The sequence below is a fragment of the Cetorhinus maximus genome, chromosome 2, assembly GCF_964194155.1.
Source record: "Cetorhinus maximus chromosome 2, sCetMax3.hap1.1, whole genome shotgun sequence".
NCBI classification, from domain to species: domain Eukaryota; kingdom Metazoa; phylum Chordata; class Chondrichthyes; order Lamniformes; family Cetorhinidae; genus Cetorhinus; species Cetorhinus maximus.
This window is the reverse complement of record NC_135880.1, coordinates 184231506-184252398: the sequence shown is the minus strand read 5'-3', so window position 1 is coordinate 184252398 and position 20893 is coordinate 184231506. Positions and strand designations below refer to the sequence as shown.

General features: G+C 47.5%; 1 protein-coding gene across 2 annotated transcripts in view; it reads right to left on the bottom strand.

Annotated features, from left to right (window-relative positions):
• The window catches only part of LOC144668435 (ADAMTS-like protein 1), a 746250-nt gene that overhangs the window by 362072 nt on the left and 363285 nt on the right, over positions 1-20893 (bottom strand). For both annotated transcript variants that reach the window (XM_078530487.1, XM_078530496.1), the window contains 3 exons: positions 13163-13237; positions 5816-5973; positions 3447-3558 (listed from right to left, as the gene is read on the bottom strand). In XM_078530487.1, coding sequence (XP_078386613.1) covers positions 3447-3558; positions 5816-5973; positions 13163-13237 — 345 coding nt within the window. The remainder of the gene's footprint in view (positions 1-3446; positions 3559-5815; positions 5974-13162; positions 13238-20893) is intronic.

The window sequence follows — 20893 nt, the reverse complement described above, 5'->3', positions numbered from 1 at the left end:
CTTCGCATTCTTCTTCCGAGGTGTCTTCAGGGCTTGAGTTGAGGACCTAGCTGGTGGACCCCTCGGCTTCTCCTGCGGAAGCAAGGGGAGATAATTAGTGCCTGGCAGTGGCCTGTGGAACAGGACACATCACTCACAGCATGGTTGTCTGATGGATGTTGCACTGCTGGATCCTCACTTGGTAGAGCAGCGCCAACCTCATCGTCAGCACAGGACCGGTCCCGGTCATCGCCGGCCAGCTGGAGGGCTGTTTTCAAAGTCTGTGAGGACCTTGATTTCAGGCATTCCTCTGTGACCTCTCCCTTTTGTGCACCAGCTTGTCCTGCATGGATAGAGATGGAGGCTGTATAAGCAGGATGCCTGCCTGGCCAGATGAGAAAGATGCCTGGCATGTATGGGTGGTGAGTGATGCCATGGACAGGATGATGGCACGATTGCAGGGCAGATGAGAGTGCGTGTGAGAGAGTGAATGGTGATGTCACTTGAACTGGCAGTGAGTGAGATCCCTCTGGATGTGTGATGGGTTTGAGAGCGCGTGAGTTGAGAGTGATGAGCAGAGTGACTTACCCTGGTGGAACGGAGGAGATCATTCATTGTCTTTCAGCACTGGGTGGCTGTCCTCTTTTGCAGGCCATTGGCGCTGACACCACCCCACCCCCCCACCAACCACCACCGCCCATACTGGGTTGGTGACCTTGTTTGCTGGTCTTCACCCAGAGTGGGGGTAGAGGACTTTGCGGTGGGCCTCCACAGCATCCAGTAGGCACTCGAGGGAGGCGTCACTAAATTTGGGGGCAGCATGTTTTCTCCCTTTGGCGGCCATGACTTTGCAGCAGCTTAAGTGTAACAGAGAGTGAGCGCTGTGCAGGGGCCCCCTTTAAATATGGCCTCGGATTACTGAAGGCCTGAGGTGACGGTGGGGCGGGTGAATCGGAGGCTGCCCCACCAGCGGCCGGCCTGTTTCCTGGGAATGCATCATTAATGAGGCGGGACGCGCCAGGAATGAGATGATACGCCATGAAAACTCACCTTTGCAGCTGGCAGGTAAAACGCCCTTTTTCCCGCCCACTATCACACTTTGTGCAAATCTGGGACCATTCCGCCCTCTGTTTCTCTCTCCACAGATTTTCCCAGGCCTGCTGAATTTTTCCAGCATTTTCTGTTTTTTTTTCATATTTCCAGAATCTGCAATATTTTGCTTTCATTGTAGCTGTACTGGAACAACTTGGCTGGAAGCCTGGCTAGTTCTGGAGCACAAGTCTCCAGTACTATTGCCGGAATATTGTCAGGGCCCATAGCCTTTGCAGTATCCAGTGCATTCCTTGATATCACATGGAGTGAATCGGATTGGCTGAAGACTGGCATCTGGGATCCTGGGGACCTCCCAAGGAAGCTGAGATGGATCATCCACTCAGCACTTCTGGCTAAAGATGGTTGCAAATGCTTCAAATTTGTCTCCTGCCCTCGTGCTGGGCTCCACCATCATTGAGGATGTAGATGTCTGTGGAGCCTCCTCTGGTTAGTTGTTAAATTTCCCACCACCATTCACACCTGGATGTGGAGGACTACAGAGCTTTGATCTGATATGATGTTTGTGGGATCGCTTAGCTCTGTCTATAATATGCTGTCTCTGCTGTTTAACATGTCTTTTTTAATTCATTCATGGGATGTGGGCGTCGCTGGCTGTGCCAGCATTTATTGCCCATCCCTAGTTGCCCTTGAGAAGGTGGGGGTGCCTTCTTGAGCCGCTGCAGTACATGTGGTGTAGGTACACCCACAGTGCTGTTAGGAAGGGAGTTCCAGGATTTAGACCCAGCGACAGTAAAGGAACGGCAATATATTCCCAACTTGGTGGGGAACTTCCAGGTGGTGATGTTCCCATCTATCTACTGCCCTTGTTCTTCTAGATGGTAGTGGTCATGGGTTTGGAAGGTGTTGTCAAAGGAGCCTCGGTGCAGTGCATCTTGTAGATGGTACACACTGCTGCTACTGTGTGTAGATCTGTGTTATAGCTTCACCAGATTGGCATCTTACTTTCCGGTACTCAGGGTATTACCTTTCTACACTCCTCATTGAATCAGGGTTGATCCCCTGACTCAATAGCAATGGTAAAATGAGGGATATGTCACACCATTGGTTACAGATTGTGGTTGAATATAATTGTACAGCTGCTGATGGTCCCCAGCACCTTATGGTTGTCCAGTTTTAAGCTGCTATACCTGTTCTGAATCTACTCCATTTATCACAGTGTTAGTACCATACAACACGATGGAGGGTATTCTCTTTATGAAGACAAGACTTTATCTCCACATGGACTGTGCGATGGTCACTCTGACCAATACTCTCTTGGACAGATGAGTCCACAGCAGGTACATTGATGAGGATGAAATCACATAGGTTTGGCCCTCCCATTGGTTGCCTCCTCACCTTCTGCAGGCCCAGTCTGCCAGATATATCTTTCAGGACTCAGCCAGCTCAGTCAGTAGTGGTGCTACCAAGTCACTCTTGGTGGTAGACATTGAAGTCCCCCACCCAGAGTACATTCTGTGCCCTGGCTACCCTCAGTGTTTCTTCCAAGTGGTGTTCAAATGGAGGAGCATTGCTTCATTGGCTCAAGGGGTGGGGGGGGGTGTGGTTTGGTGGAGGGGTGCAGTACGTGGTAACTAGCAGGAAGTTTCCTTGCCCATGTTTGACCTGATGCCATGCGTCTTCATGGGATCCAGCGTCAATGTGGAGGAATCCTAGGGCAACTCCCCCCCGACCATATCGCACTGTGGCACCACCTCTGGTGGTTCTGACCTGCCAGTGGGATAAGACACACCCAGGGATGGTGATGGTGGCGTCTGAGACATTATGTGAAAGTTAAGATTTTGTGAGTATGACTATGATAGGCTGTTGCTCAACTTGTTAGTGTCTCTTCCAAATTTGACCCTAATCCACAGATGTTGATGAGAAGGATTTTGCAGTTTCGAGTGGACTGGGTGTGCTTTTGTAATGTCTGAATCTAGTGTCTAGGTCGATGGGGGAAGTCGAAACAAGAAAATGCTGCTTTTTAAGTTTAATCCAATTGTCAGTTAGTATTGTGGCTGGAGGAATGCCAACACTTCTCTTCCCTCAGCTGATTGTGTGGAAACTGAGAATTCATCACTTGGGAGACAGTGTAGCAATGGGCAGCCTTTTGACATTGAGGCAGTCTATAAAATAGCATTTCTGTAATTAATCAAATACTCACAAACTTGGTACTTGAAACAGAGAAATTACTAGTACTCAACCAATGTTATCCAGTTAAAGTAATGAACAGAAAACTAGTTGAGACATGATTAATATTTACACAACGTGACTAACCATAATTTCTCTGCAATTAGTTATTTAGATTAATTAAGACAGCTGTTTCAGTAAATGAAAATGACTTAATGAATACTTATTAATGACTTAATGAATATTACCTCCACCACAAGTAACAGAACAAGGGAAGAAATCCGTTTCCCTCCATTGATGTATGATAGGCTGATAAAAGAAAAACTGCACTATACTGTCTGCACTTCCCACGTACTGTATCTGAAAGACAAAAACAAATACTCTGCTCATACCTTAGAAAAGTGATTCATTTAATCTCCTCAGTTACGAGGTATAATTACAACTTAAAATAACAAAGGGTGCAAGACATAGATATCCCTTAACTCCTTATCTTGCTATTTGTTTTATCATTTTATACGAACATACTGTGATTGAACAGTAGTGTGAAGGGTCAATAGCCGAACAATATACCTGAATATTGAAGGAAATGGAAGAAGAGCATACCAGACATGAAAAAGCAGAGTTTATCTTGGACAAAAGCTGGTTGAAGAGTGCATTGTCAGCTTGTAACACAATCATGTGGTTCAGGTGACTTTCTAAATCATGATGCTATCTGGACTCTCCAATTATGCTCCAGTTACTCCAATTATTATTCTATGAATGGTAACAGCTTCAGAATGCTGAACTAGATCAGAATATCCAGATTTATAGAAATTTGATAATTCATTCACCGCCCTTGAAGAATAACTGAAACCTATTCTTTTTCCGAATGCTTTGAAACAATATCATCATGAGAGGCATCTTCTTAAATCTCTGTACTGCTTCTTAAGATTTGAAAATAGATGGCCCTCAGTTCGCTGAATAGACAACTCCTCCAAACGGTTACAACAAATACTGGGGCTAGCCTGCTGTGGCTACTGGTATCTCATTGTTCTGCTAATGTCACTGCTGCCAACTCCATCTTTGCTTGGACCCAGCATCAGCTACTCAGGTGTTCTGAAGAGGATTTCCTTGCCTCTCTCCAACACACACTTGTAATGGAAATAATATAACGGGAAATTTTGTAACATGGATGAAAGTAAAATGCGGTGAGACTTCATTGGATCTGTAATCAATGTTGAGAACTCCCAGTGCTTGTTCCAGTTTCCTATTAGTAACTATATTAACCAAAATGGGTGGAGAATGGAAGGGACATTCCTTACCCCCATTCCTAATCTAATTCTTTTTAATGTTCTCAGGCACAGGAACAACTAATTTTGTGTCTCAAGTTGGCCAAGATAAAATGCTGAATGTTCTGCAAACGCTTCCTGCCACTGGTAGTTGTATATTTCTGAAATATTTTCAAAGCCCTATGTCAGCATAAAACATTATTTCTGTTTGGGATGCGTGAGAGAGTCTTGACCCAATGAGGCTTTCTACCTTGTGGACAGGTGACATACTCGTGGGATTATATCCGGTTTAGTTGCTGCCCCCTGGAGATGGGAAGAGGAAACACAAGCTGGAGACTCGATGGTCTGAATGGGCTCTTTCTGCTCTGTACTGTTCTATGATTCATTACACAGCATCCTGGCACATTTATACATCAAACTGTGGTAGCAACTAATCTCAAAACAGTACATTTAAACAGAATATTTACAGCACAGAAGGGGGCCATTCAGCTTATCCTATCCCTGCCATCCGAGAAAGAGCTAGCTAGCTTAATTGGACTTTCCAGCCCTTAGTCCATAGCCCAGGAGGTTACAGCTCTTCGAGTGTATATCCACTTGGATTTTGGGAAACATATGAACATGATATGGTTTCTGTGACAGTAAGGTAGGGAGAAAAAGATACCCTTGCCTGAAAATGCTGAGATGCATCTTGCAGAATCCTCACTCTGAGTAGAGGCTGAAGAAAGAAATTCTAATCACTTCAGCCAAAGGTGATAATTCGGACCAAAATTCTGAAAAGTGAAAGCCTGTGAATTCAATGGCTTCTGGCTTTGGCATGTCGGCTCTCTTTATAAACCTTACTCAGCCAGGTGTAATTCTGGTTTAAATAACGGAATTTCTAAAGGATAAGATGTGATCTGCTTCATCCTATCACTTGACCCCCTCATCTCCCGCAGGAATTCAGCACGGATTTTAGAAGGGTGCAACTCTGGCATACCTAATTTACCCCAAACCGTGACACCGCACTCTCCCCACAGCCCCCATCCTAGAGACAGCCCAACTCTACCCAAAAAAGATGCAGAATTTACAGCTTCTTGTGTTTCTGAAAGAAATTTTTGAAAATAAAGAGAATAATTTAATGGACTCAGATTTGATGACAAATTTTATGAATAAAATTGCAAAACTGAACTGGTATATTTTCCAAATGAAAGCTTAGATGCTCAGTTCACTCAGTATGGTGATTATTGTTAATGTTTAAAATTAAAGCACATAATTCAATAGCAGGTACTTTGATCAGACTCAGCATGTCGGAATGAAGCATATTTAATTTGTAGCCAGTGTAACTGTTATTAGAGCTAACAACAATTAACCTTTACAGTGAAATCTGCACCAAGTGGGCCATCTGCTCTCAGTATCTCTTTCTCGGGTAATTTCTGGAACTCGATGCTGGTGTTTCCAATGCTGAAGATTCCAGTAGAGCTCAGGCTGTTTTCTCCTCTCTGACCCGACAGAGTCTTTGTTTCCAAATCTTTTGAAAATACAATTGAAATAATTTAGGGCAAACTTTAGATTCAATTTCTGTGTATAAAAAGCTGAAATAAATCACATCTGTCCCACAATAACCAGATAGATAATGAAGTCATTATTATTATGAGACATGAGAAAAATGAACATAAAGACTTCAATTATCACCCTGTGTGCCTTTTGTTCCACGACATCTTTGTTAATTAATCTCTCCCATCCTCTACCTATCCTAGACCCTCCCTTTTGACCTTCCTCCCCCTTCCCCCTTCCAACAACATAAAAGCTGTCACATTTCTACCTTCCATCACTTCTGAAGAAGTCATACTTGACTTGAAAGGTTAACTCTGTTTCTCTCTCCACAGATGCTGCCAGACCTGCTGAGGTTTTTTTTTGGCATTTTCTATTTTTATTTCAGATTTCTAGCATCTGCAGTATTTTGCTTTTACTAAACACTTTTTTCCTATTGTTTTTATTCTTGATAAACTGTGATGGCTACTGCTGCAGAACAGCCAGCAAATGGTTTCTACCACTGACACTGGACATCAGATCCTGTGCAGTTTTTCTGGGGAACGCTGCAGATGGTGACACAGGGCACAAGGGCCTCACTCGTTTTCTGGTTGGCTCCATAAGTTTCAGTTCCTAAAATTGTGATAAATCGATAGTAATTTTATATTCCTTTCTCAGAACGTGACTGCATTTATGCCATAATTTCTAAGACGGTGAATTTCCAGACCAAAGTGTTTCTGCTGCATCTGTAGTTAGTGAGGTTGCACATTTCTGCCTCAGCTCTGCACTCTCACTCCTCTTTATTGCACAGTGTTAATGGCAGGTCAACACTCCTCTGACTCTCAGTGAAGACCAAGAGTAAAAGCAAAGTGCTGTGGAGGCATGGCTATCCCATCATTCACAGCATAATGAATGTCCTCTATTAAAATGATAAGCTGACTGTCTTCCCATGATGTGCCTCAGCTCTGGCTCTCTCAGTAGCACTCTCACCGCAGTCAGAAGTTTACAGGTTCAAATCCCACTCTGGGACTCGAGCACCAAATCAGATGCTGAGGGAATACTGCACTATTTGAAGGAGGGGTCTTTTTGGTGAGCTTTTAAACTGAGGCTTCGTCAGTGGATGTAAAATATCCATGACACTGTTTTGAAGAAGAGCAGGGATGTTACCTCCAGTTTCCTGGTCAATATTTATCCCTCAATCAACATCAGAAAAACAGAGGGTGGAATTTTCCATTCCTGCCGTGTGGGTGGGAACGGGGAGTATTTCCTGCTGCAGAGGCCACTGGGAGTTTGCGCAGTATTGCGCGATCCCGGCCTCATTAATTATGCAGTTGGGGGTTTCCCGACGTATGCGTGTCCCGATGGCATGTGGCCGGATGGAGTGTCCCGGATGGCGTGTCCTGATGGCGTGTGGCCCGATGGCATGTGGCCCGATGGCGTGTCCCGGATGGCGCGTCCTGGATGGTGTGTGGCCGGATGGTGTGTGGCCTGACGGCGTGTCCCGGATGGCGTGTGCTGGATGGAGTGTGTCGGATGGCGCGTGTGTCGGATGGCGCGTGTGTCAGATGGAGTGTGTCGGATGGCGCGTGTCGGATGGCGTGTGTCGGATGGAGTGTGTCGGATGGAGTGTGTCGGATGGCGTGTGTCGGATGGCACGTGTCGGATAGCGTGTGTCGGATGGCGCGTGTCGGATGGCATGTGTCGGATGGCGTGTGTCCTGCTGTCATATCTGTGCGGCTTTTTTAAAAGGTGTTCCGGCTGCGATCTACACAACGCTGAACAGGGGCTGGCTCAAAGCGAACATGGAGCTCCGGTGTCTAAATTCAGCGATGCCTGCCTGGGCATCCTGCTCAACAAAGTGGAGGCCAGGAGGGGCGTCCTTGATCCCAAGGATGGGAGGAGACGGCCGAGCAGGGAGACAAACCCAGAATGGGAAGGAGTCTCCTGGGTAGTCAGTGCCCAAGGTGTGCACCGGAGGATTGCCCTGAAGATGACCCCAGGGTAAGTGAACCCTCAGCTGCTCACACCCACCTCACTGAATGGCACAGGGGACATGGGCCTCTGTGCCAATGTGATAAGGTGATGCCTCATAGGCCCACTGCAGCCTGTGTAGCCTGCAGGTGGAGAGGCCACTGTGGGTCCTTGACCCTCCCACACAGGGAGCTCAGATACTGCCTGGGGGGGGAGTGGGGGTTGGGGTGAGGGGGTTAAGCGTTGAGGCCACCAGCAAGCATTGCTAATGACATGTCTCTGTGAGCCTTATCCTTCTATCTGTGTGGACTCACCGCTCTGGAGGGTGCTGCCCCTGAACCCTTGTGGGCGACCTGCAGTGCATCAATCACATGGCACACAATCCAGTGGGTTATTTGTAAGACTGGATGCATGAGAAAGATACCAGAAACCCAATTTCTCTCAACCCCATCTTCTCTCTTTGAGAAGTTAAGCCATAATCAGAGAGAGAGGGAGAAGACGGGAGGGGTCGGCCATACTTCAAAGACCTCACTGACTTCGGGGAGTGGGCAGCCCAACTGGCAGGAGGCGATGGAGAGATTGGCTCGCAGCCTCCTTCCTGTAAGGACCCATGCACGTCATCGCAACCTAAGGGTCGCGTATTCTTCCATGTTGGAGGCAACTCAGGCAGTCACTCGCTCTCTCTCCTCTCTCACTTACAGGCATCAGCAGGAAGAGGGAAAAGCCCTGTCCAGCATTCGAACAAGCCTGGAAAGGAGCGAGGACATTGCAGAAGAAGAAAGTGCACCTGTAGAGGCATCACAGCAGTAACCTGCACCCTCCACCAGCCCAGAGATACACACCATGGTGGGTATTAGTCCTAGTTTAGGAAGGGTCTCACGATCTGGTGGTGACCGCACGGACACGTGTCTGCAGCAGGAGGGGGCAGGGTCAGCCAAGCTCCCCAGCGCTCGGAGGACTGTTGGGGAAGAGGCATCTGCGATGCCCAAGTTGGATGACGAGCCTCTGACATGGCCCTGTACGAGGTACTGGAGAGGCAGTGAGAGGCAGAGGAACATCTGGCAGAGGTGGTGGAGGCCCTCGACAGGGTGGTACGCAAGGCAGAGGGGTCTGTCGCCTGCTCTCTGATGAAGTGCTACCAACCTGTGCGCGCATCAAGGTCTCCATGGGGAGGGCGGCAGACGCCATGAAGAACCTGGACCAGCAGATTCTGCCGGAGATGTGTACAGACCGGCACCCCACCTCTGTAGCCATGGATGAGCTTTTGCAGTGGCTACGCGAGACAGGAACAGGGCACCTCAACCTCCTCCAGGTGCCCCAGCTGTTGGACACTCCTGGGACCCCCACTCAGGACTCTCCAATGGTGGTCGGCCCTTCGGACTCCCCTTTGCCTGTGACCCCTTCAGCCTCGTCCTGCAGAGGGAGCGGCTGCCCCACAGCAGGACAGCCAAAGTAAGCCAGGACCCTCCAGGCCTCAGTGTCTCCAGAGGACACCCGCCCCCAAGGTCATCCAAGGCAACAGGGCCAACTGGTCAGCAGGCTGACCCCACCCCCCCAATGGTGCAGATGTCAGGGCAGCACCGAGAAGAGGTGGTGGGGAATGAAAGATTAAGAAGTTTTGATTTCACAAGTAGTCGCCTGGGTGCACTATGATTGTTAAACTTATCACAAGTTTATAAATACAGCTCACTTGCACTTTAATGAGATCTGATGTGGTTTAATTGCAATTCGTATTCATTATGCCTGTGCCCCCCACCCCCATCCCACCATCTTCAGGGGGACACCCCAGGCTGGGTCTCTGTCCCCCGGAATCAGGCATGTGCAGGGAGGCAAAGGTCTTTACCAGGGCCCTTGTGAGCCGTGCGTAAGAAGCCTCCCTCACACCCTGAGCCTTTGGCCTTCACACTCTCATCTGTCCCGATGCCCGAACAGTGTAAATACTCCAGGCTGGGATTCCCCTTCAGTTGTCCTTGAGCTGCTGCTCCACTCACCCCCCAATGACCCAACTCCTATGCAGCATCTCGAGATCTCCAGCCCGAAACTCTGGATAGCTGAGAGCGGCCATGGTGCGAGTAACGTTCCATGTTGAGTTGGATACCTTTTCCCCTTCCCCCATCACCCACACCCTCTCCCCATAACCATTGACCCTCCCCAGGTGTTACATTTAACGTCCCCACCATCACCTTACAACCCTCCCCCATCACATTCCGTCCTGTGCAGATGAATGTCCACATCCCCTACCTTCCCAAAGAGCCCACCCCTGTTACAATTGACATGACCCCTCCCTCATCCTGCCGACCCCCAGAATCCACATCACCATCCACATCCCCTCCAACAACCCTCAGCGCCCTTCACCCATCATTGCTGTACCCTCACCCTCCCACCATACCAGCTCCCACTGCCTCCTTTAACCATCACCATCCCATCCTATCACTGGTAACCTGAGTATGCCCCCTGGACTCCACCACTGACTCCACAGACCCCAGCCTCTGAACCTCTTTCCCCTCTTTACTCCCCCCCATGCCCGTCCACACATCAGCAGTCCCCATGACCCTTCACACTTGCACAACCCCCCCATGACCCTTCATACCTGCACACCCCCTCCATGACCCTTCACACCTGCACACCCCCCCATGACCCTTCACACCTGCACACCCCCCCATGACCCTTCACACCTGCACACCCCCCCATGACCCTTCACACCTGCACACCCACTTCATGAACCTTCACACCTGCACACCCCCCATGACACTTCACATCTGCACACCCCCCAATGACCCTTCACACCTGCACACCCCCTTCATGACCCTTCACACCTGCACACCCCCATGATCCTTCACACCTGCACACCCCCTTCATGACCCTTCACACCTGCACACCCCCCATGACCCTTCACACTTGCACATCCCCCCCATGACCCTTCACATCTGCACACCCCCTTCATGACCCTTCACACTTGCACACCCCCGCCATGACCCTTCACATCTGCACACCCCCTCCATGACACTTCCCACTTGCACACCCCCTCCATGACCCTTCACACCTGCACACCCCCTCCATGACCCTTCACACCTGCACACCCCCTCCATGATCCTTCACACTTGCACACCCCCTCCATGATCCTTCACACCTGCACACCCCCCCCATGACCCTTCACACCTGCACACCCCCTCCATGACCCTTCACACCTGCACACCCCCACCATGACCCTTCACACCTGCACACCCCCTCCATGACTCTTCACACCTGCACACCCCCTCCATGACCCTTCACACCTGCACACCCCCTCCATGACCCTTCACACCTGCACACCCCCTCCATGACCCTTCACACCTGCACACCCCCTCCATGACCCTTCACACCTGTACAAAACTCCCTCCCCGCCTGCACTGAACCACGGCCCTTCCCACCCTCCTGCTCCATACGACCTCACCCGTTCCAGCGCCCCTCAGAATCTCTCCCTTTTCCCTACCAGCCCCAACCCCCTCCTGCCCCAGTGAAGGCCTCCACACCCACCCCACTTCTTCATTCCTCTCCTCCCGTCCAATCCGCACACCCCACAACAGAAATCGTACCATCCAACAGTACCTCCTGCAGCCAACCACCTGCATCCGGAAGATCCAAAACCCTGGGAGAAGTTGCTGCAATGAGAACACCCACCCTGAAGACTGCTGTGCAGCGAAGACCCACGGGGTTGATGCTGTGCCCACTGCTGCACGTGCTGCTCCAGGGTTCAGTCGCTGGAGGCCTTCACCTCCGCCTCATCTCCACAAGCTGCCCCAGGCCCGCTTCAGGTAATGCCGACATGTATACACCATGTTGGTCCAGACGTGTTCTGGACTGGTGTGATTTCCCGCGGGGTGCGTGGACAATCAGGCGGCGGGGAGGCCATTCTGGTCAGGCCTTCATCTGCACTCCATTAGCGGGATGCAAATCAGCTTCATGCTGACCTCTGGAGGGAATGGTCACCTGCCATGACCGGCGGTAGCAAAAGATCCCGCCCTCATTTTACGGTAGAGAGAAAGCAATTTTTCAGATCCCGCTACATTGCCTCCCGCCGCACACCTTTAAACCCTTTATGTGGTGGGCTGGAAAATCCTGCCCCAAATACCTGGTCATTATCACCCTGTTGTTTGTGGGCACACATTGGCTGCTGCGTTTCCAAGGTTACACCAGTGACTACACTACAAAATACTTCAATGGCTGTAAAGTGCTTTGGGCATCTGCCTGTCGTGAAGGGTGTTATAGAAATGCAAGCTTTTCATTTTCCTTTATGGGCTAAATTGAATTTGGGGTATGGAGGGAGCAAGGTCAATGAGTTAAAGCGGCTTTGCCCATTCCGTATTTCCTCAAAGTCCAGATGGATCAAAACTTTCAATTACCTGAACGTTAAACTCAGGGGTACAATAGAGATGGAACTCACAATAACTGAGCAATATGTTTCACTCTTTTCAAAAACTTATTGCTAAATTCTCCAACAATGTTTAATACATTCCCTATAACCTTTAGTAACTTTTTCTGCTAAATGTTTTAACAGACTGAGGTGCTGTTGAATGACCCAGAGAAGTTCAGTCACGGCAAAGTATTCCCAGAGCTACTCTTGAAAAGAGATGAAACAAATTTCAAATGCTTCCTCTGAACATACTGAAGATGGTCTGAGGAAAACCCATTTGCTTGGGCCATTTGTAAATGCTGGAGAGGAGGACAGATGTGCAAGTTTATTTAACTTTGATATGCAAGATTCTGCTGACGTACCCATAATTGCTTTTAAAGGGGTAGTCACAAACCAATGTGAATCCAGATATTTTGATGTGATCTTTATGTGAGGGTGACTCAAAGTTACATTTAGTTTTGTAAAATCTATCTGGAAGAGAACACATCCCAGAGGTATATTATTTTTAAAAGAGGAGCTCAAATACAAATGCTTCTCGTTAATTTTACTATTCAATCCGTTTAGACTGACACAGAGGAGTGTTTATCAATTTTCAGTGTCAACCAACACAAGTCTATCATCATCATGAACAGACCACAAGCAAAACCTGACCATCAAAAGACGATTGAGATGTACAACAGCTGTTATCCATGGTTACCACAGGTGGAAGATTATTCCTAACTATTGTTAAATATTTTCCATGACATCTTTAAGGATGACCAAAAAAAAAAGCAGCAAACAGCAGATTTAAAGGATTTCAGTCGTAAAATTGGTGTCCACTTACACAGATGATCTTGGCCTTTGAGTACAATTCGGACATGCCGACTGCCATATGGAACGGCAATGACTGTGTTATCCACTGGGAAAAGAAATGAGACATTTTCATGGAAAAAGTTTCTGGGGGAACAGTTTCTGACGTGTATTACAATGCCGGGCACCTTTTAAAAAGTATCTCTTTTCCACTTTACACAGGCTGTGTTGGAATACTCAGAGATTGCTGGATGACATTATCAATCTCACCAGACATGTCGAAACACTTAATTGTTCCCCCTTCGTTACAGCACTGCTAAATATGGTTAATCCTATTTTGAGATGATATTAAACTCTTTATCGAACACTTACTGATTTTGACTGCCTTGAACCAAATAATATAAATCTAATAGAACAAGATAATCTGTGATTAACAATTGTTGAATCTTTAACAGAACATAAATTACAAACATTATCTGCTTCAGTCGAATTTTGTTGCATTGTCCCATGAATTAAGTGAAAGTTCATTAGGATACTAAGCTCTGAATTTTTGCATTTTACGCTCCTCCTTGTACAGAATCTGATGGCACTAAAATGTCCTGTGGATGATTTAAGACTATCTGTTTTCATGTGTAAGTGACATTGAAGGAGCCACTTTGGCTCAGATTTTCACTCTCGTGTCGGCTGTGCAGAAAGGGGTGAATTCCTGGCTCTGCAAACCCTTCCTTTAAAAATGTCCACCCACAGTCAGGATTTTCATTCCGGTGACAGCTGGATTAGAAGTCAGGTCTGCCACCCCCAGAACGAGCGCGGAGGCTGCCGGGTGCAGAGGAGGGCAGAGTGGAAGACCTGCCTCTGTGCTCCAGCACTTTGTTTAAGTTATTTTTAAAAACATTAAAACAAAAGACAGCCCTCACCTCTCACCCCCCCCACACACTCCGCATGGCCCATCCATGCCAACTTATGCCACTTCATGCCCCCCCACACAGTCTCTATGACCCCTCATACACCCTATGCCAACCCATGCCCCTCGATCCACCCCATGGCCCCTCATACTCCCATGCCCCCACATCCCATGCCCCTTTATAGTCTCTATGCCTCATGCCTACCCGTGCCCTCCACCCTCCACCCTTTTACCTTACCCCCTCCATACCAACTCATCAAGAATCCTTTGACAGTTCATTGACAGTTTGATAGTTATTTGACATCTTTGACAGTTCCTTGACATCTTGACAGTTCTTTGGCAGTTCCTTGGCAGTTTTGACAGTTCCAGTGAGTTTATGTGCTTTTTATGCACAATCATGTTTGCTTTTAACAATCTCAAAAGGTGCCTTATCTCTCCCAAAGGTGTTCTGGGGCCATATCCAATGGGATGCCTGGTCTAATCTGCACACTCTGTCTTTCACACTCCTGGCCTACCAAAATCCCACCTCAGTGATTTAAATGCCCAGCTGCCTTTGTAAATCTCACATGCGCAAACCTCAGCCTGACTCCTGTCCTGCCCCTGTGGAAATAGGAAATGCTGTGTTCAGGGGAGTGGGACTTAAAATTTCCAGCCATTTCTGGGATTTTCACCATGACAGGGATTCAGACACTTCATACACATGTTTTACAATGAGGTAAATGGCAAGTAATGTATTTTTGAGGGTAAAGTTTATCAGAGGGATCTTGACCAGCACACTGAGTATTTCTTGCTTTTTAAAAAAATAGTACCTTGAATCACTAGAATAGGCAAACGGGGCCTTACTTTAACATTTCATCTAAAGAACAGCACTCCCTACAATGCAGCATTCCCTTAACACTGCCCTGAAGCATGGCCCTAGGTCATATGTAGAATTTTTGGAGGGTTTGAACCCATAACCTTCTGATGAAGAAGCAAGCATGCTCCCAAGTGAACTAAGCTGATTCTGTGTAACGCGGTAATGAAAATACTTGAGGTCAAACTGTGAAGAAAATCCAATCTGTTCATTTAAAAGATCCAACAGCAATCTCAGTTGGGTTTCAGACTCCTGTTCTGCTGTGAGACACTGTGCTGAAGGGGTAATTTCATAGAAGTGGTGCTTGGGTAAGGACAACATTGAGTTTAGCTGTGAAACTCAATATGATTAACTAGCCGTGCTCACTGGACTTGTACAAATAGAGAGGATGCTTGGGTGAGAAATCAAAAATCATCGGTGGCGATGGGTTTACACCCTAACATTTTAGATTAAAAAAAACGCAACAGTAAAAAGTGAAATTCATTGAGATCTAATGATTTTATATGAAGTTTTGCACGAATACGTTGGAGGCATGATCAGGCATAGAAGACTAATTCAAACCACAGAGGTATAATGGAGAGAGGCAGCCAATTTACAGACTTGAAACGTCAACTGTATCCCTCTCCACAGATGCTGTCAGACCTGCTGAGTTTTTCCAGGTAATTTTGTTTTTGCAGCCAATTTATATGTTTACTGATTAGTTTTGTTGTGGATATAAACACCCAATTGTCTGGAATTATTTACAAGTTTCCGGTATTTCTGAATGATTATTTTGTCAGATTACTCTATTCAGATGATGTCCATTAGTTCATAAAAGTAACCCATATTTTCAGTTTTATAATTGTAATAAAAGACTGTATATTTGATTTAGCCACAAACAAGAACACGAGAGGATAGAGCAGGAGTGGCCAGTGGAACCTGCTCCACCATTCAATACAAACATGGCTGCTCTTGGGCTTTAAATCCACCTTCTCGCCCACTCCCCATAACCTTTGATTCCCTGAGAGACCAAACACCTGTATATTCCAGCCTGAAATATAGTCAACGATGGATCATCCACAACCCTCTGGGGGAGAGAATTTCAACGATTCACAACCCTGTCAGTGAAGAAATTTCTCCTCATCTCAGTCCTAAAGGATCGGACCCTTATCCTGAGACTGTGTCCCCGTGTTCTCGATTCCCCAGCCAGGGGAAACAATCACTCAGTGTCTATCCTATCAAACCCCTTCAGAATCTTGAATGTTTCAGTGAGATCACTGCTCATTCTCCTAAACTCCATTGAGTGTAAGCCCAATTTATTCAGCCTCTCATCAGAGGAGAACCCCCTCACCCCAGGGGCTAACCTAACGAACATTTGCTGTACCGCCTCCAATGCTTGAATGATCTGTATTTAAAAAAGATTGTTAAATGCAGTGTTCAGCTGAAGAAATGCTGGTTACTCCAGGTATATTTCCCAAGGAGTTAAGTCAAATTTTCAAAGGAACTGTCGTTGTAAACATTTTAATGGCTGGTCAATCTTGTACAGTTATACGGATTCACTGGCAATAATAAATTCTGACAAATCCCATATAGTAATTCTTTTCCACATACAGACATTCCACTAATATTAACCATGACGATATCACTGCTTCAAAGCATTTGGTGCTGGTTCGGTCCAGTTTGTTAGAGGCTATGCCACAGAGCCCTAGTGACTCAGTGACAACCAGGTACCCAATGTGGTGTTGAGGAGGGAAACTCAATGGTTGGATCTCCTTGGTGAGTTTCAGTCACATTTCTTTCATCCAGTCTGAGCACAATGACTGGCCCCTGCTGGTAGAATTGTCCCACCTATTGGGTTGGAAACAGTGGGCAGAATATTGCGCTCGTTGGGTGTGCACGCACCCGACCCGAATGAGCGTAAAGTGATGTTGGGCGAGTGTCCCGACATCATCGCGCGCTTGCGCGAAGTTTCAGTCAAGGGGCATGCGTGGGAGTCAGCAGCACACCCACCAACAATTAACAGGCCTATTAAGGCCATTAAAGTAATAGTTAAGTGAAATTTTTCACTCTCCGTCCAACCTTACGGTTGGCGTGCAGGCAAAAAGACCAAGTGGCCTTTGGATTTTTTAGGAAACCTCATCCACGGGCGGGATGAGGTTTCCAACAGCAAATAAAAATTAAATAAAATTTTTAAAATTTCATTCATAACATGTCCCTACTCATGTCACAGAGTCATGTGACATGAGGGGACGTGTTTTTAACATTGCTTCGGTTTTTAGTTTTTTATTTTGAAAACCTTCAGCTCCTTGAGGCAGCTCTGTGCCTGAGGGAGCGTTTACTGCTCACACCCGCACACATGTGCCAACTTCAGCACTCCTGCTCCTCCTGCCCCCACCCTGGCAGTGCTGCAGCACACGTTTCACACTGGCTGGCCATTAATTGACAGCCAGTATGAAATTGCAGTCAACCTGGAGGGCCCCGGGCCGATAAGGGTCACCTGCTCAGGGGCAGAAGTGCCTTTGGCGGCCTGAGCAGCTGGACTGGATGGGGTCACAGGCAGAGGGAGCTGCAGGTGGCTGCCCACCATTGGAGTGTGCTGACAGGAGGTCCCCGGGGTGTCCGGCTGATGCTCATCCTCCCTGTGGGTGCCCGAGGGCCGCACCTGACTCCTGCAGGAGATGGCTCACCTGGAGGGAGGTCAAGGTGCCTCATCCCCATGTCACCCACATCTTGAGGGTGTGTGGCCATGGAGTGCAGGGCCAAGCGTAAATCCAGCAAGACCTGCTGGACCAAGGTCTCCATGGTGGTTGCCAGGCTTCCCATGGTGACTTCGAGGCGCTCGCATGTCAGAGCCACGACATCAGACAGAATTCGGACGGACTCCTCCATTGTTCACTCTAGTCTGCTGAGTGACTGTCGAATCTCTGCCTGATGTTCCACCGCCTGTCGTTGCATCTCCAGCATTGAGTTGGCGGCTGCTTCTAGAGGCTCATCACCTGACTCGGACTGAGTGGGTGGCTGGTCTCCAGCAGCCCTCCGAGTGCCGGAGACCTGGGCTTTCCCTGCCTCCGACTGCTGCAGGGATGTGTCAGTGAGGTGTTCCCCAGAAAGTGAGCTTGAATCTAATCTACAGCTGTGTCCCACCACCGTGTGTGTCTCTCAGCTGGTGGAGGGGGTGTGAGCATTGTGACTGTTCTTCCAGAGCTTCCTCTTTGGATGTAGCCTGGGGGCTTGCACTGGTGCTGGACTTACGTGGGCCTTGATCTGCTGGTGCCTAGAAAATAGAAGGTAGTAATTCAGCTGATGAGCATGAGCTAGATAACACTGCATGTGACTCACTGTGAATGTCAGGATTTGATGAGGTGATGGAGCTGTGATCTGTGCTGGGTTGGTGGGAGAGGCTGATTTCCCCTTCCCCACGGGAGCGATCCCTGTCCCTCCCCCCAGCCAGCTCAGCTGCAGCTTCCTCAAACCAGTTTCTTGGGCTTTCGTCCTGCTTTTTGTGGCTGGAAGACATCTCTGCACGTGTCCTGAAGAGAGGTGGGCTGGAGAGAGTGAGGTGCATGTGTTGGACTGGGCCTTTAAACATGGCGCCCTGACCTTCGACCTCGCCAGCTGACGGGTGGGTGGATGAATCCGCTCCCAAGCTGCCAGGTGATTCAGACCGAGACCCGCCCGTGCATAATTAAGAGCTGCCGAGCGCGAGTTCCTGCCATTCCAGCCAGCGAGGCGGGTGCCACCAAAACTACCCCCCACCGCACTTAGTCTCATAAATGGAAAATTCTACCCAATATGTCAACTGCCCCAGATTATTACTGTCTCTCAAACCCTCCAAACTCATCCAGAGGTAAGTCAAGGGCTGATGAATAAATTAAGCAATTGAACTGTTCATTCTTTCTCTAGAAGATGTTCTCACGTTGGTGCCCAGTTATTGTTCACCCTTCCTTCACTTCCTGAAGTGATCACTCGTTGTGTCTGAATCTACACAGCACCATGGAGAGATCCTCACAAGGGAGTTTGATGCTTTCTCCTTATCCGATATCTATCCAGTTCAAACATCAGCCGTATGGATTTCCCTCGAGCCCACTGGCTGATTGTAGTGCCTCAGGTTAGATCAGCAAACAACACAAACGAGCTGTCAAATCTGGGACTTTCTGCTTTGTCAGGTTTAGTACCACACTGGGAAATCAATTCCCACTCAACCACTGGGATGTCGATTTTCAACTCAGCAGAAAGAATGCCATTTCCTCCTGCTTCACCTTTGTGAGCATTAACATTTAAGAATTTAAAATCTTCACCCTCGTTTGCAAAATCATCTCCCTGTCCTTGGCCCATCCCCCAGCTTTGTAATCTCCTCCAGCCAGAGAACCTTCGGCGATATCTGCACTCCTTTAATTCTGTTCTCTTCAGCATCCCTGATTTTAATCATTCCACTATGTGGTGGCCATGACCAGGCTCTGAGCGCTCGAATTTCCTCCCTGAACTACTTTCTCTACCTTTCTTACTTTAAGACGCTCCTTAAATCCTCTCATTTTGACCCAGCTTTTGGTGCCTTGGTGTCAAATTCTGCTTCATTGTGTTCCTGTAAAGTGTGCCTTCGGATGTTTTATTATAAGTATTATTTTATTTAAACTTTACAAATTAAAAGTACTATGTAAATATAAACTGGTTAAATTGAAACCAATTAAGTTTGGTAAACACATGGGATTAACTGACTGGCAAGAACAGGAGCAGAACACTGTTGAAAAATTGTCTATTTTTTATGTTAATATTTTGATTTGGTTTCTTTCACTCATTGTTCAGACATTGCTTTCCTTTGGCCCATGTACCTGCAGCTAAAAACACACTCATTTTATGCTTTTTATACTATTCAATATCTAACTACATCAATATGTCAGTCTAAACTATGAGTATCAGGTGATCAAAACCACATCTATGTCCTGCTGAATTGAAATGATCACCAAGTTAAGAAGTTACAAATGTATAAAATGCACATGGTATTCTTGGCATGTTTTCAGTTTGTCATAGTTGATCCATCAACACAAACAACAAATGGGAACAGTGAAAAGTACCAGAGTGTTGCTCGGGAAATCATCCACTCTGCACAATGGGACTGTACTGAATCCCCTGTGGAAATCCAGTTCTTAATTCCTCACCAGTTGTGATTAAAGTAAAACCATAAACTTCAACTTTCTCATTGAAGAGCCTTGGAGCAGGAGCTATGTTTTTCTTGGGATATTGAAAGGATTAAATGCAACATGGAATCAGTCATCTTTACAACAATGGCCAAAATTGTTTTGAAGAAACAACTAAACCATTGACAATGAGTAAAATCTTTTGGAATGAGGAAAACAGGTAAACATCATTAATCCCTTCAGAAATAAACTTGGGCCAGAACTTTCTGCCTCCACCGCACCCCCCACACCCCCCTCCACGGTGGGGGGTCCCCTGCAATGGGGCCAGCGAGCCCTTGAAACCTCCATTCACATTGGCAGAATCAGAAGATCCCTCCACCATGAGGGGCTGGAAAATGGCCACAGTATTTAACTTAATAAGCAAACTGTATGTCTGCGTGTACTGTGCATGTGTCCATGTGCGTGTGCAAGCGTGTGTACGTGGTATGTGTGTGCTGTGCATGTGCGTGTGTGTATATGTGTGTACACACGTGTGTGCTGTGTGCGTGGATATGTGTGCAGGTGCGAGTGTGTGTGTGTGTGTGTGCTGTGCCATGCATGTGTGTGTGCGCGTGTCCATGCAAATGTGTGTGCATGTGTGAGTGTGCTTATGTGTGCATTTGTGTGCACATGTGCACTGTGTGTGCATGTGTGTGCTGTGTGTGTGCATATGTGTGTACACACGTGTGTGCTGTGTGTGCGTGGGTATGTGTGTAGGTGTGAGTGTGCTGTGCCAGGCGTGTGTGTGAACGTGTGTGCATGTGTGTGCGCATGTGTGTGAGTGCTTATGTGTGCATTTGTGTGTGCGCTGTGTGCGCATGTGTGTGCGCATATGTATATACACACATGTATGTG